This window comes from Protopterus annectens, chromosome 2.part1, assembly GCF_019279795.1.
Source record: "Protopterus annectens isolate FY-2018-M chromosome 2.part1, PAN1.0, whole genome shotgun sequence".
Classification (NCBI taxonomy): domain Eukaryota; kingdom Metazoa; phylum Chordata; order Ceratodontiformes; family Protopteridae; genus Protopterus; species Protopterus annectens.
Genome location: NC_056729.1, coordinates 1,954,311,915 through 1,954,328,406, shown reverse-complemented (window position 1 = coordinate 1,954,328,406; position 16,492 = coordinate 1,954,311,915). Strand labels below are relative to the sequence as shown.

General features: G+C 41.4%; 1 protein-coding gene across 4 annotated transcripts in view; it reads left to right on the top strand.

The window, feature by feature from the left end:
- ZNF451 (zinc finger protein 451) overlaps positions 1 to 16,492 on the top strand; it is a 1,506,235-nt gene that overhangs the window by 709,264 nt on the left and 780,479 nt on the right. For all 4 annotated transcript variants that reach the window (XM_044063345.1, XM_044063343.1, XM_044063344.1 and 1 more), the window contains exon 11: positions 7,347 to 7,508. In XM_044063345.1, coding sequence (XP_043919280.1) covers positions 7,347 to 7,508 — 162 coding nt within the window. The remainder of the gene's footprint in view (positions 1 to 7,346; positions 7,509 to 16,492) is intronic.

The following is a 16,492-nucleotide window of genomic DNA, read 5'->3' as shown; positions in this document are numbered from 1 at the left end:
GGTCTTGTTTCTGACCTTGGGTGTTTCAAACCTGCTCTAGCAACAGCACACTCAGCCTGGAGGAGTCAGGCTCACAAATTATTTTTTGTAATAACTACATGCCTCACTTCATGCAACATGTACTATCCTCTCTTATTACATACTAAAAGAATGCGGTTTAAAATGAACAGTAGTATTGTGGCTTATGAAGCTGTATTTTCCCCAGTCCTGCATGCAAATTATATTTGCTTTTTAGCAATCCTATTATAGCATTATTAATAAACTGAAATTAATGTGCATTTTAATAAGCTGGTCTTGTTCCATAACATGTGCATCCCTCAACTTACTCAGGAGCAGCTTTTCTTTCCAGAATTACTTCAGGGACTTTTGGCACAGGACACTATTCAGGTCATGCTTCCTGCCCAGGAAGGGAAGGGGGTTTATTCCAGGATGTTTCTGGTCCCTAGGAAGGAAGGTATCTGGAGCCCCATTCTGGATCTTTCTAAGCTCAAATTCTTTCTGAAGGTCCTTTCTTTTTGGATGTTGTCCATTCACTTCCTGTTTCTTTTTCTTTTTCAGGCCTTCTTAGTGTCCCTGGACCTCAAGGATGCTTATTTTCACATCCCAATTCATCCCCTTTTCAGGAAGTTTTTATGTTTCTCTGTTTTTTCCTTGCATTTTCAGTTCTCTGCTTTGCTGTTTAGCCTCTCTACTTCCCCAGTAGTGTTCACCAAATGCCTCACTCCTGTCATTGCCTTTTGCAGGATAAGGGAGTTCAAATCTTTCCTTATCTGAGTGACCTGCTCATTCAGGCTTCATCCTTTGAGTTCTTGCTTCAGCACCTCCAATTTACAGTTTATCTTTTACAGTGCCTTGGGATTTACCATAAATTTTCAGAAGTCAGTCCCGGTTCCTTCTTTGATCATGTGTTTCTCAGTTCCAGGATACAGACCATTTCCTTGCTGGCATCCCTTCCTCCACCCAAGTCTCTCTCATCACCTTTTTTCAATCTCTTCTTCCTCTTCCTTAGTCACAGCCAGGGATTTTCTTAGGGATGTAGGATTAATGGCCTCTGCCATTTCTATGCTGCCTCTGGCCAGGCTCCATGGGAGAAAGCTACAGTTGTTCCTAAAGTCAGTGTGCCTTTAACACAATCAACCACTGGATTTTTTTTATTCCTCTCCTTCCATACCTCAGACTCAATTTTCAGTGGTGGGTTCATCAGCTTTCTCTTAACCCGGGACTTCCCATTCAACCCCCAGTCCCTTCTCAGGAACCTTTTTTTTTTTTTGATGCCTTGGACAGTAGGGTGGGGAGCATCCTTCGTTTCCCTCAAGGTCCAGGGTTTCGCAACAACATAAAGAAGATGAGAGCTCTCCCTGTAGCATTTTAGTCATTACATCCTGTCTTCTTTCCAGGGCTTCTCAAAATTTTCACTGACAATATCACAGTGATGTAGTATATCAGCAAGCAAGGGGGGATACAGTCCTACCTTCTTTGCAGACTGGCTGTTCAGGTCTGGGATCTAGCTGTCCAGTATCAAGTGACTCTTCAGACTATATATATTCTTACAGAGCTAAATACAGTGGCAGACTCTTTGAACGGGTCTAGTACACAGGCCTCAGGAATGGATGCTTCACAGATATGTTTCTGGGCAGTGTTCATTGGTGGGGTTGGGTACTCCACAGGTAAATCTTCTTGAATCCAGTCTTTGAACAGACAACTTTCCCTTTTTTTGCACCAGAATCCCAAGTCCTCTGGCTTGGAAGGTGGACGGCCCTATCTTTTCCTTGGAAGGATGTTTCTCTACACCTTCCCTCCCTTTCCTTTGATTCAGAGGGTCCTGCTCAAGGTAAAGCAAGACTTCACTAAAATCCTGCTGTTGTGACTCCCTTTTGGTCCAGACAGCATTGATTCCCCCTTCTTCATTTAGCCACAGACAGTCACCACAAATTACCTTACAGTGTACACAACCTCACACAAGACAAGGGGTCCCCTGATCTGTACCCACTTGTCCACTCTTGAGCTCACACTGTGAGCAATAGGTTTTGATCCCTTTTAGGCACGGTTTCCTGAGGACATGCTTAGGGTTCTGCAGGATACCAGGAAACCCACTATAAGGAAATCATCCTTGCCCAAATGGAAGAGATTTACTGTCTAGTGTCTTTTTCATAACCAAGATCCATTTTCTGTGGGGGTCCCTCTGGTTCCCTCTTATTTGTGTGACTTGCTCCATGCTGGGTTAATGCATTTTTTTTTGTTAAAACTCACCTTTCAGCTAGTTCTGCTTGTCTGACATGACTCCTCCTCTTGCCTCTAGGTTCAAGGTCAAAACATTTAATGTCAGGAAGTCCATTACGCCTTCTTAGGACTTCAATTTTGTACTTGAAAAATTAACTCGGACTCCGTTTGAGCCGGCTTGTTTAGTTTCTTTGCAAAACTATACTTGCAAGACTGTTCTTTTTGCCCTTACTTCAGCCAAGAAGGTGCCTGAATTTCAGGTTCTCTGGGCTATTCCTCCTTTTTTAATTTTTTCGTAGAGATGGGGTATCTCTTTTATGCCCAGGGTGGTTAATGAGTTGTCCCTTAATCAGTCTATTCACCTTCCCTCTCTTGTTCCTTCTCCGCAGTCTGCCAGTGAGAAAGTTCTTCACACCTTGGATCTGCGTAGACAGCTCAGGTATTTAGATAAGATGAAAACAATTTGCAAGTCTGAGCAGCTTTTTGTTTTTCATCCCAGGACTTTTGGTTTGGCTGTTTTGAAGCAAATCATCTCATCCTAGATTTCTAAGGCCATTTCCTTGTTATTCCTGTCATGGCAAATTTTTTTCTTAGTCTGTAAAAGCACATTCTGCTATGGTGGATGCCTCTTCTGGTACCTTTTTCAAGAACTTGGATATCGGTTCCATCCTTGAGGATGCTACTTGGTCCTCTGTTCACACTTTCACTAAACATTGCAAATTGGATGTTTCCAGGTTTTGCCAGGGCTATTCTGCATGAGTTTGTAAAGGGCACTCCTGAGTTGCCTTCATCTTCCCAGTCTTATTTCTTAGCTCTTGTACTGTCTCTTATGCAAAGAATACTGCAGCAGTGATATGGAATAGATTTCATAGATTAGTACTAAGCTAACTGACCTTGAGAGCCATTTAAAGCCTAGCCAATTATCCCTTGTGAGACTCGAACCCTGCACCTTGTGTTTGTAAGGCAAACACCTTAACCATTAGGCCACCCACAGTTGTATAAAATCTTACCATAACAGTAGATGACTTTCTTTTCAGTGTTACAATATTCAGTCCCTCCCTCCTTCCCCCCTCTTCTATAGATCTTGCTCTGTGTTTTTGTTCCCCTCCTGGCTAAGGGGCCCTTGTTTCCTTTTCCTTCAGCCCTTTTTCCTTCTGGATGTACATGTTCATAGGTAGGTACTAGGCTATCGGCCCAAGGGCCTACGTAAGCCTAGCCAACAAGGTTCCCATGCTTACACCACCCAAGAAAGTTATTTTCCTGTGCCACTATTGAGCAGAGACACAGAAGTGATCCCCGGGGTGTATTTCCTATTTCCCATCCACTCATTAAGATTTTTCTTGAAGAGTGCTAATGAAGATAGGTTCATAGGTAGGTACTAGGCTATCAGCCCAATGGCCTATGTATATCTCTCTTTTGTCATTGAGGATATTCTTTTCCTCCTGGGGCATTTCATTTCTGAGTGTTTGCATCTCTACATCACCTTAATGCCCTACACCTTGCAAATGAGCATAGTGTTACATACGGAGCCTATAAGATCTAAAGGCTTTGGTGTACTTGTTGGACATTGGGCTATACTTAGCAGGAGATCCCTTGTGTAAAGAATACTGCAACAGTGAAAAGGGAATCTACTGTTTTGGTAAGATTTTACACAACTGTACTTCCTTGGGGTAGATGACTTCCCAAAGGATGCAATAATAGTTTCACCGCTGTTGTAGCTGATCTGTTTTAAAGTGCAAACTATGGATCTAATGTCTCTTCTGTTCATTCCCTAATTGATGGGTCTTCAGATTTGACTTCAGCCACTCACAAGCTAAGGATCCAGTGCTCAGGCTCCTCCCCTTACCCACAACCCCCCTGTAAAGAGCAAGATACTTCAGATCTCATTTGTTGCTTGGTTGATACAGACATGAACCTTGGTGCTCAGGCTAATAGCATAAGATAGGTACCTTTTTGGAGTTGTTTTTTTTTCTATCACTTTCCCTTCATTTACCAAAAAACAAACAGAAAAAAACAAAACAAAAAAAGTTATACATATAGATGTCTTTCTGTCTCACTGCTGCAGTATTCCTTACAATAGGGATCCCCTGCCAAGGGTGGCCTGACGTCCGGCAAGTATACCAAGGCCTTTAGGTTGCTAAGGGTACATCATACTTTACACATATGCTCCCTGCATACAGCATAGGGCATAAAGGTGATGTCTGGATGTAACATCCTCAGAACTGAGAACTGCAGTAGGAACCCCTGTCCAAGAATTAGAGCGGTAACAAGCACATTCAGAAGGGAAAAGAACCGGGGGGGGGTGAATACTGCAACAGTGAAGAGAAGGACATTTACCATTACGGTAAGATATTACACAACTGTACTATGTCCTTCTATCTCACTGTTGCAATATTCCTATAGGGAGAGTGTAAAAGCTCAGGAAGAGGAGGAGGAAGGACAGCAGATCCCTCTAGGCACTCATGAAGAACGGCCATAGCAAAACTAGCTCTAGCCCTGGATATTATATCCAAGTTATAGTGCTTGGTAAACTTAGGCACAGAAGTCCAGGTAGCTGTCTCAAGAATCGAGTTAGTATCCAAATCCCGGTAGATCTGTGTTGTATGCTTTCCTTCTTCCTCACCCTGCCTGTTCTCATTTCCTTTTTTAGAGGCTCGTAGGTTAGTATTAAACTAACTGCTCTTGTGGGCCATTTTAAGCCTAGTCATGTATCCCATTTGAGAATCAAACCTCACACCTTGTACCTTTAAGGTAAACACCTTAACCATTATGCCAACTCCTTATAAAGAATTCAGCTTATTCTAAGTCAGTATATGTTGCAAGTCAGGTTTAACACAGAGTTTTAGTACATGTCATAGATTCATAAGTTGATAGATAAATATTAGGCTAATAGCCCTGGAGGACCAATTTAGGTCTAGCCTGTAACCCAAGGTCAGAATCAAACCCTGTACGTTGTGTCTGTGAGGTGAAGGCCTCGATAGTTCCCGGGATCAGTGGTGGCTCCCCCTTTATGGAGTGGGATAACTGTTGCTGTGCGCCATTCAGTGGGCACAAAGCCTGATGTGAGGTTGTTATTGAACATGGTGCTTAGGTGGGGAGCCAGTTCGTTCTGAAGTTTGTGTAAAACGCAGCCTGGGATCTTGTCCGGTCCTAGCCTGACGAGCCTGGTCTGCAAGGCCATGGAACGTATCATCATGGAACTCCTAAACAAAGACATTGGTAACCACCAAACTCTGGATCCCACCCAGTTCGGTTTTGTGAAAGGCAGATCATGCCTCCTGAACCTGATCAACTTCTTTGAGGCAGTCACCAAAGCCGTAGATGAAGGTATGCTGGTTCATACAGCCTATCTTGACCTCTGCAGGCTTTCAACACCATCCCCTATTCTGGAATTATAGCTAAACTCACTAAACTAGGTATAAATCCCTACATCACAAGATGGGTTGCCAACTGGCTCACTGACCGAACCCACACTGTAACAGTTGCAGACTCTAAATCTGACCTCAAACCAGTGACAAGTGGAGTAACACAGGGTTCAGTCCTGGGACCTCTCCTGTTTGGTATCTACTTTTCTGAAGTACAGGCTAACACAGAAGGCCTCTGGCTAACGAAGTTCACAGATGACTGCAAACTAGGAGCCATAGTTAAGTCCCCAAATGATGTGGACATCCTACAGACGGGCCTCGCTGAGACAGATGCCTGGTGTCAGAGCCATGGCCTCAAGCCCAATGCCAAAAAGTGCAGTGTCATCCCCTTTGTTAAAAACTCTGTACCCATGAACTACCACATAGGCAGCAATCTACTTAACACACTGAATGTGTGATGGACCTTGGGACCCAGGTGGACAGTAGTCTGTCCTTTGATAGTCACATCGCCACAGTAGTCAGGAAGTCCTATGTGGCACACCTCATCATAAAAGTGTTCTCATCCAGGAAAAAAGAGGTCATTGTTCCCCTCTACTCAACACTCATTAGAACCATTATAGAGTACAACGCCTGTTATGGAATGTACCTCACAAGACATCTGCAGCAGCTGGAAAGGTCACAGAAGTACCTCACAAAGAGGATTACTGGCCTCAAACAAATGCCCTACACTGACAGTCTCAAAAAACTCCAACTTTACTCCGTAGCATATCGCCTACTGCGAGGTGATCTCTGCCTAACATACAAAGCTATGTCAAACCCAGAGCTGTTGGACATGCTACACCTAAAGAAATCCCAATCCCTCCAAGCTACACACTCTAGGGACCTAAACCTTGTCACCACAATAAACAGGACATACTGGAGGGATAGATTCTTGTCCTGGAGACTTCCCATACTCTGGAACAGGCTACCCATCCATGTCAAGCAAAGTTCTTCATTAACACCCTTCAAGAAAAATCTTGAGTGGATGGGAAATAGGAAATGCACCCCGGGGATCACTTCTGTGTCTCTGCTTGACAGTAGCACAGGAAAATAACTTTCTTGGGTGGCGTAAGCCAGGGAACCTTGTTGGCTAGGCTTACGTAGGCTCTTGGACCGATAGCCTAGTACCTACTTATGAACCTATTAACCATTATGCCAAACTCACCAGTTATCCTTTTGACTCTTGTCCTGGAGTGTCCATAATGAGCTGTCTTTGCCTACCCATGTATGCTTTAAAACCTGTCTGACAGCTGTTTTCCTTGCACCTTGTCTTTTCTTAGCTATTGTTACACATGGGAAAGTCTCCTTTTCTGCAGTAGGCAAACTCGATCTGAGGTATCTGGCTCTTTATGGGGGTTATGGGTAAGGGGAGTAGCCTGAGCACTGGATCTGAAGCTTATGAGTGGCAGAAATTGGATCCAAAGACTCATCCTTTGAGGAAGGATGGAAGCAGACAACATAGATCTATCATTATGGGTAAGTACTCAACTTTCTTTAGACAAACCCCGTGTACAATGAACAGAATGAATTTCAAGCCGCTGTGAAGTATTTATTCATTGCGGATCTCTAGAAGCGATATTTAACAAGTGTGCAGTTTCAATGTAGGTAGGTATTAACATTTAATGCTATACCTCCTCATGGGGCCTTCTGTTAGATACATTAGAAAGCTTTCATATGGTTCGGATTTAAAATTGTCTTTAATCTTCTTCATTTTTTCTATAGAAAAAGTTCCTAAAGAAGAAGAAAATGAAGAAGAGCTACCAGATATGGACTTCCTTTCTACTATGACCCACATTATCTTCATAGACTTGGACAACTGGGCAAGTTTTTTCAATCGTCTTCCCAAGGAGCTGAACCAAGGAACCTTTATTTGGGGATTTCAAGGTAACCTCTATAAAACGTGTCTGACTTTTTTTCATGTTATGCTTTTTGTTAACATGCTGAGTCCCACCAGGCTGAGAGACTTAAAGGTTTGCTGAAGAGTGTTAAGATATGTTTGTTAACATGGGGCGTGGGCTTGAAAGATGCAGGTGTTTAAGTAATAGCAGATTAAGATCAGTTGGCCATTTCCTCTAAACACTTCTGTCAATTTTTTCCTGAATTCTTCAATTTTTTCCCTAAATGAGATTCTGTAAGCATATCTCATTATTTAGGCTTCAGAACTGATAATGTGTCAAATGACAGGTAAGGAGGCAGCAGATTTTGATAATATCAACAGCTGCATTGTTTATGCAAAACTGCAGTTCATGATGTACGTTGTTATATGGATGTACTATATTTGGTCGAAAATGGTTTCAGGCAGCCCACTTCACTGAAACCTCATTTGTCTGAAAGCACATTTGGTCGAAAATGGTATTTAGCCCCTGCCCCACTTCATTGCGACCCTGGAATGAGAATATAAAGTTAGGGGGAGTGTGGGAAGCGTAGTCCCTCTGGCCTAGCACTCAAGTGTGGGGTCATTTACTGCACTGTTATAACTTGTTGATACTTGTGAACCTCTGCTATCTTTAAAAAAACAAAAAAAAAAAAATCTTGCTTTTCCCACTTTTCTGAGATTTAAAAAAGTTCAGTTACAGGCTTGCTGTTCTGAACTGTTTGTAAGTTTCTTGGAGGCTATTTTTTGCTTGGGCTAAAGGGAAGTGTCTCTGTTCATCAGTGGCAGTGATAAACATTGAGCAGCCTGCCTGCCCCTGTGGGAGTGGTTACTGCCTTGAAACTGTAGTTTTATTGGCCAATTTGGGTCAATTCCAAACTCCTTGATCTCCCTCTCTTAAAACCCTCTTTTGCACGGTTTTGCGCGTTTTTGTGCATAGCGCAACAACGGGCAGCGCCACCTAATTGGGTTTAAACTATTCCTGGCTCCACAAAGTCTGCTCTTCACTTTTTCCCTTAGGAACTGCTCTATCTCTCAAATTAAACACCATATTCTCATTCTAAGGCCTTTCACTGGTCCAAATAAGTAATCTTACAAGTTAGCACTATTAAACCATAAGCACTACTTACTCTTTTACTCTCTACGATTACCTTGACCCTTATTGGTCCGTCTTAATTTAGTTTCCCTATATTACTCTAGCATGTCCAAAGGTCAGTCAATGGTTTCCTCTCCAGTCCAGCTGGTGAATCTGGGAATTTTGAGGCAATGTTACAACTGTCTCATGTACACGGACAACCCTCTCCTCGAAACAGGTTCAAATATATGTGAGAGATGCAACCATATAGCCAAACTGGAGGCTGAGCTCTCTCATCTCAAAACTGGTGAAACCAGTCAGGAGGAGAAGGTAACCTCACACAACACAATTCCAGCATCACATAGTCCCACCACATCAGCGAACCAAACACATAAATACACAAAAACATACTCAGAGGCTCTAAATAAAAATCTACGTAAGCAACAGAGACCTCCAAAGCAGGCATCCAAGCAAACGTTACCCCAAAACAAAACACGCACAACACATAGCCCACAAAGTCACTGTGCCAAGCAGCCTCAGCCCTTAAGGCTGAATAACACACCTGATACTCTTGTAATATGTGACTCTGTTGTCAGACACACTGACGTCCCGCTCACCAGGCTGAACAAAGAGAAGGTCACAGTGAGCTGCCTGTCGGGTGCTAGGATCTGCCACATAACGCAAGCACTCAGGTCACTCCAAAGCAAATACAAATATGACTCAAGTCATCGTACATGCTGGTGTGAATGACCTGAGACGTACCTCCCTGGACTACATGAAAAGAGACATAGAGGAGCTCTCTGATGATGTAGCCCAGGCCGGTATGACCCTGACCTTGAGCAGCATCTTACCCTCACCTAGAATGATGCCACAGTACAAAGACAAGATCGATTTTAACAATTGGCTAAAATTTTGGTGTCATTCAAAGGGGATCCAGTGTCTGTCAGCCTGGGATGACATGCTCGACAAGCCACGTTGCTTCACTAGGGACGGCTTGCACCTGTCACCACTGGGCTTTCAGATATTGGCAAAGGGTCTTGCTACCCCCATGGTGCCTTTTTTAAGCAAGGCTCAAAAGTCAAACCCACCTCCATAGACAGCACAAGGAACAAGAAACTAAGGTTAATGCTGCTAAACGCCAGAAGTCTTAACCTCAAGATGCACGCACTCGAAGCTCTCCTCATATGGAGAACATCGATATCTGTGCAGTGACAGAAACCTGGTTCAAGGCTCCAGAGAGCACCCCAGCACTACCAGGTTATACCTCATATCATGCTTTTCGGCCCCAAAACCCAGACCGAACCACAAAAGGAGGGGGAGCTTCCATATTTATCAAGGATATCCACACCTCCAGGTTAGTGGCATTGCATGAAGTATCGGAGATCATCCATGTGCAACTAACAGTGGGCAAGACTGCTTTTTAGTTTATAGCATCCTACAGACCACCCTCTCAAAGTCAGGAATCCCACTCTGCTTTCCTGAAAACTTTGGAGAACATGAAGATCTCTCCGAACACCATTATATTGGGCGACTTCAACTACCCAAACATAGACTTGGGAGCACTACTCAAGCCCCAGCACCTTAGCCCAAAGGTTCCTGGAAATTATAAACTCAAATGCTATGGAACAACTAGTCACCACTCCCACAAGAGGGGATAACATACTAGACCTGATCATTACCAACTTGGGTACTCTATGCTCCATACCAGAAGTATACCCCTCATTGGTAAGATCAGACCATAAATTAATTTCACTGGATATCCACATCCTGACCCCACGCCCAACCCAGAAAACCACAGTGAAAAACTTCTCAAAAGCGAACTTCTCACTTCTCAAAACCGAAGTGGAATCCTTCAAGGCCCCAGGGCCAGTGGAAACTACGGCCCAAACTACAGAATCCTATATAAACGCATTCTACGGACATCTCCAGGAATGCATGGATCATGCTATCCCAAACAAAACGAAGACCCAATCATCCAAAGGCAGGCATCCAGTCTGGTGGACCCCAGCCATAAATAAACTGTACAACAGAAGGAGGAAGCTACTGCATGATAGAGCAAAATCCCTAATAGGGAAGGCAGCTCTGATCAGTACTAGCAAAAAAATTACGATCCCTCATAAAATCCTCCAAGGCCAGCTTCGAGAGGAAAATTGCACAGGACACTAGACAATCATAAGGCTTTTGTTAGTTATGTTAGGAACCTGGTATGCAACTCCCAGACTTGTTCTGAGTTGATTCTAAACGGCAGAAAATACACTGAACCCACAGACATCGCCAATATCCTGGCAGACAGGTTCAGTGCAAACTTCTCCACCCCCTCCCCCCCAAAAGAGCAAGTATCTATCCTGGCAGAGGGCTGCCTCCCAAACATCTCTGATGCTCAGGTGAAGGCTGCCCTCTCCAAAGCAAAAAAACACTGCTTTCATGGGACCAGATGGCATCCCGGGTTGCGTCCTACATGAACTCCAAGAAGAACTAACCCCTCAAATAAAACAGCTGTACAATCTCAGCTTCACTACAGGATATGTGCCCACAGAATGGCGTACAGCAACAGTGGTCCCACTCCACAAAGGTGGAGCCTCTGTGGACCCCGGAAACTGTCGCCCTATAAGCCTGACTAGCCTAGTCTGCAAGGCTATGGAGATGATCATCATGGAGCTCATAAACGAAGACATTGGTGACCTACAGACACTAGATCCTACCCAATTCGGCTTCAAGGACAAATCCTGCCTTTTGAACCTGGTCGACTTCTTTGAAACAGTCACCAAAGCCATAGATGAAGGGAAGGTAGTCCACACAGCCTATCTGGACCTAGCAAAGGCATTTGACACAATAACCCACTCGGGCATCATAGATAAGCTATCCAGCTTAAATATAAACCCCTATGTCACAAGATGAGTCGCAAACTGGCTCAAAGACAGAACCCACAGAGTGAGAGTTGCTGGAGCCATGTCAGACTCAAAACCGGTCACAAGTGGCATCCCACAAGGTCCTGTCCTGGGACCGCTCTTGTTCGGTATATACTTTTCTGAGTTACAGGCCAACGTGGGAGGACTATGGCTCACCAAGTTCGCAGATGACTGCAAACTGGGCACCATAATAGACTCTCCAGCTGACACAAACATCCTTCAAAAAGGTCTCACAGAGACGGATAACTGGTGCCAGAGCCATGGTCTAAAGCTAAATGCCAAAAAGTGTATAGTCATACCCTTTGGCAAAAACAATGTGCCCACAAATTACCACATGGGCGGTAACCCATTAAGTACAGAGAAAGTAATTAGGGATCTGGGGACCCAAGTTGATAGCAATCTCTCCTTTGACAACCACATTGCCATAGTGTTTAGAAAGACCTTCTACATAGCCCACCTCATCATGAAAGGATTCACATCTAGATCGAGAGGTAATCGTGCCCCTTTATTCATCAGGCCTATCATAGAATATAATGCCCTTTTTGGGATGTACCTTACCCGACACCTGCAGCAATTAGAAAGACCCCAAAAGTACCTCACCAAGAGGATCAAGGGACTCAAGCAGATGCCATATGCTGCTCGGTTAAAAAAACTCCAGCTCTACTCAGTTGCATACCGCCTACTTCGAGGCGATCTATGCCTGACATATAAAGCTATGTCCAATCCAGAATTAATGGACATGCTCCACCTCAGTAAATCTAAATCCCTTAGAGCCACACGCTCGAGGGACTTGAACCTCAGCACAGAAATATAGAACTTGCTGGAGGGACAGATTCATAACCCAGAGGCTCCCTTCACTCTGGAATAGAATTCCAATTCATGTTAGGCAGAGCACCTCACTGAATCTCTTCAAGAAGAATCTTGATGAGTGGATGGGGGATCGTAGGTTTGTCCCGGGGATTACTTCCGTGTCACTATTAGACAGAGGCACAGTAAACTAAACCTTAAAAAGGGCACAGTATACTCAAATCAAGGGGTGGCGTAAGCCAAACAAAATCGGGCTAGACTTGTAATTGCCCCAGGGCAGATAGCCTTGTATGAACCTATGAACCTATAATTGCAGTTTAAACACTATTATATACATGTTTATCCATTAAAAATACATTAAAACATATAACATAAGTAAAAATGTTTTGCAAAATGTTGCGGGCTACGCCCCCACACCCTTCCAACTTTATATTCTCACTCCAGGGATGCACTGCAGTGGGACAGGGGCTAAATACCATTTTCGACCAAATGTGCTTTCAGTCAAATGAGGTTTCAGTGAAGTGGGCTGCCTGAAATCATTTTCGACCAAATGAAATTCGACTAAAAGCAGTAGACCCATATATAATATATATATATATATATATATATATATATATATATATATATATATATATATATATATATATATATATATATATATATATATATATATATATATATATATATATATATATGTCTGTGTGTGTGTATCTGTATGGAGGGAGTATCATTTTATATATGTATATATATATATATATATATATATATATATATATATATATATATATATACATACATTTTCTGTATTTAATGGTAAGAGAGAAAATATCTGCATATTCTTTTATAGTGAGTTAGCTGGCATGTTTAAGGCTGACATAATGATTTTCATTTTGAGGCAAACGGCTAAAATGGCAGTGTCTTTTAGCTGCAGTTTTGAGGTCCTTGGCGTTTTTATTGAAGCCATAGGCAAGTAGTAGCAGTACGATGATATTGCCAATTCTGTCTTCCTGAGTAAGGAAGCAGAAAGTTTTGTGGCAGCCTTATACAGTTGAAATAATTTTAGGTTTTATGTTGAAGATCAAAGGTATAGTTTAACATGAATCTACTATGAGACAGAAGTATTTGTAGTCAAAAGAAACAAATTGTTGAAAGCAAACCTGTCCTGTTTAATTTTGTTACATATGTATAGATTAAATTGTAGACTATTGTACCAGAAAACTACAGATAATGTTTTCATTGATGACAAGTGCTTAACCTTTCTGTATTTGTGCACATATATGCGTGTATATCTTACTTATCTGATTTATTCCCATTGGATCCAAGTTGCTTTGATTGGTGGTGATGCTCCTAATCAGAGTTCATTCTGCTGAAGGGGTGTGGCCAAGATGATTAACTCAGAACAGCAACTGGTGAAAGCTGTGTGACTAAAAACTTATCAAAAATTTAAAACTTGGAGACACTTGTTAAATAATTTTATTCAGTAAGAGAGAAAAGATTTATAGCTTCAAGTTTTTCAAAAGCTATAATTTTTCTGACGGAATTTCATCTGCTTGGTTAAGAGAGAAGAGACTTCTGAATGAGTCACTCAAGAAATTGTACTCAGAATGCTTTTGTTAAAAAAATACATCCTGTCGTTACTGTCTGCTATGCAGGGCGTGTTACTAAAAATAGAAAAACTATATAACAAACTAGAAAGTTTCAAGCAAGAGACCAGAAAACGGATGGAACATTTTGAAATTCTTATGAAATAAAAATGTGCACATCAGCAGTATGTAAGAGACTCTGGTTGTGAAGGTGAGTCTCAGATTGAATTTGTTTTAAAACAAAATTACTGGCTTATCGAAAAACTCAATTTAGAAGACAGACTGAGACGGAATAACATCAGAATTTATGATATACCTGAAAAGTATGAAAAAGACAGTATAATAAACTTTTAATAACCTGGCTACATAAAGCATTAAATCTACCTGAAAGTTTATCTTTTGGAATTCAAAGAGCACGTAAATCACTGAGATAACCTTCTAAGAAGGGAAAACTCACCACCATGTTCAGTTAATAGTTAAGTTCATGTCTGGCTTAGAAAAATATTATTAAAAGCAGCATTGTCCAACCCACCTATTTAAACAGGTGGATAGTCAGATTTGAAAATGATTCTTCCAGTAAAGTACTGAGTAAAAGAAAATCCTGTTCATCACTCATCAAGGAAATTAAAGCAATATTAAAGCCACTTTTATGTGTTCTGCATAGATCGTATTATTCCTGTGTGAAGAAACCAAAATATTTAACATGCTGTAGGAGGCATCCACTTTTGTTAACAGTAATAAAATCCTTGATACTGAAGAAATGGAGTGGAACAGCATATCCCCCAATTTGCCGAGTGGGCTGAATTCTTGGAAAACTGCTGCTAAAACTGAAGTCTAAAAACAAGTGACTTTCATGCTCTGATTGCAAGACTGTTTTCTGAAACAGTAGAGTTGCCCTTTAAGTAAAAGGTTTACACTGGACTTTAAGCTACAAAACATGTATAAATGTGTTTATAATTTAAGCTAAAACATTTTTCATGATGAGGAATATAAAAGGTTCGATTTACTGTTTTACTATCTTTACAGTAAAATATTTAATAAATTTCATTTAACTAAACCTATAAGTGTTTCTAAATGTTAAACAAGTACTTCCTTTAAGAGAATGTCATTCTTTTATAAAGAAATGGAATTGGTGACTGTAAAGCTATACAAGTTAAGAAATTTATTTTATTTGTTTAATTTTGCTTGGTATGTGCATTGCTGGGTTAACTGAATGTCAGATCTAAGTAATATGCTCATTAGAAGTGTTAAACTGCTGGAGATTTTGTTTTCTTTGTTCCTGTGTAAGGCATTCCTTTCACAGGTCATTTATGAAACAACTGTGACTCGAAGAGAAAGCTTGAGAACAAAAGAATGCTACATTTCTTCAGAATGATGAATTCTTCCTGCATTGCACTGTTCTGAAGAATATCTAGGCCAGAGTTCATCACTGATGTCTATGAAAGAAGAAAACAACTTTCCATTTTTTTCTCCTGTATATATGTGAGAAATCTACTGAAAATAATACCTCTTTTCTAAAGTAATGTTTAATGCTGAAATGTTGTAACATATAATCTGCTTACATTTTACATGTTAATAGCTTGTGCTGTAGTGTTGTTAATTCTAACTGTACATATTAATTAAAATAAGTTAAGTTAGATGTTACGGATTAGAACAGCTTAAGAGAATTAAGAATGAGAAACTTAGAGAAAAGTAGCAGCTGCTATGTGCTGTGAGTTGTCATCTTCAGATGCTATAATCAAATTCTGATGTCAGCATGCAAAGCTTAGATCAGAACAGCAGTTCAGAATGGCTAAAATCATGCATTCAAAGTAAATAACCAGGATTTCTTTTATATGTAATCAAGATTGCTTGTAATAGTAAAATTAGTAAGAGTAAACATCTTGGGCGGCCGCGGTGGTGCAGCGGTTAGCATTGCCATCTCACAGCAAGAGGTTCTCTGGTTCTATCCTCAGCTGGGATGCCTTCTGTGCGGACTCTGCATGTCCTCCCTGTGGTCGTGTGGGTTTCCTCCGGGTACTCCGGTTTCCTCCCACATCCTAAAGACATGCTGTAGGTGTATTGGACACTCTAAATTAGCCCTAGGCGTGAGTGCGTGCGTGTGTGCCTTCTGTGGAAGGTTGGGCGCCGGGCTGGAAACTCGACACCGTAAAACTCCACTGCCAATTATGAGCGAACAGGTGATCTGCTGTGGCGACCCCTCCCCGGGAAAAGCCAAAAGAAGAAGTAAGAGTAAACATCTTATGAATAATATTCATTTGTACAAAGAACACATTATCTGCTGTGTAAGATTAATAAAAAAAGCAGCATCACTAAATTAAGAAACGCATACTATAATCTTTAATAGACAGCTGATGATTAAATAGCTCTTTGGGAGATTTTATATATGTATAGAATAAGGTAGAATACTAGTATGAAATTAAGACACAAACATGTATTTAAATTTTAAGAAATATGTCTGTTTCAGATACCTGCATATGACAAAAATCTGAATATACAAGATTTCATATAATTTATATAGAAAATCATATAAAATATTTGAAAATCTGCAAGGTGAAATTTGATGCTTGGTCATGTGAACTTTGAAGCTTTTTTACATGCATGTTGTTAGCTTTACTAAG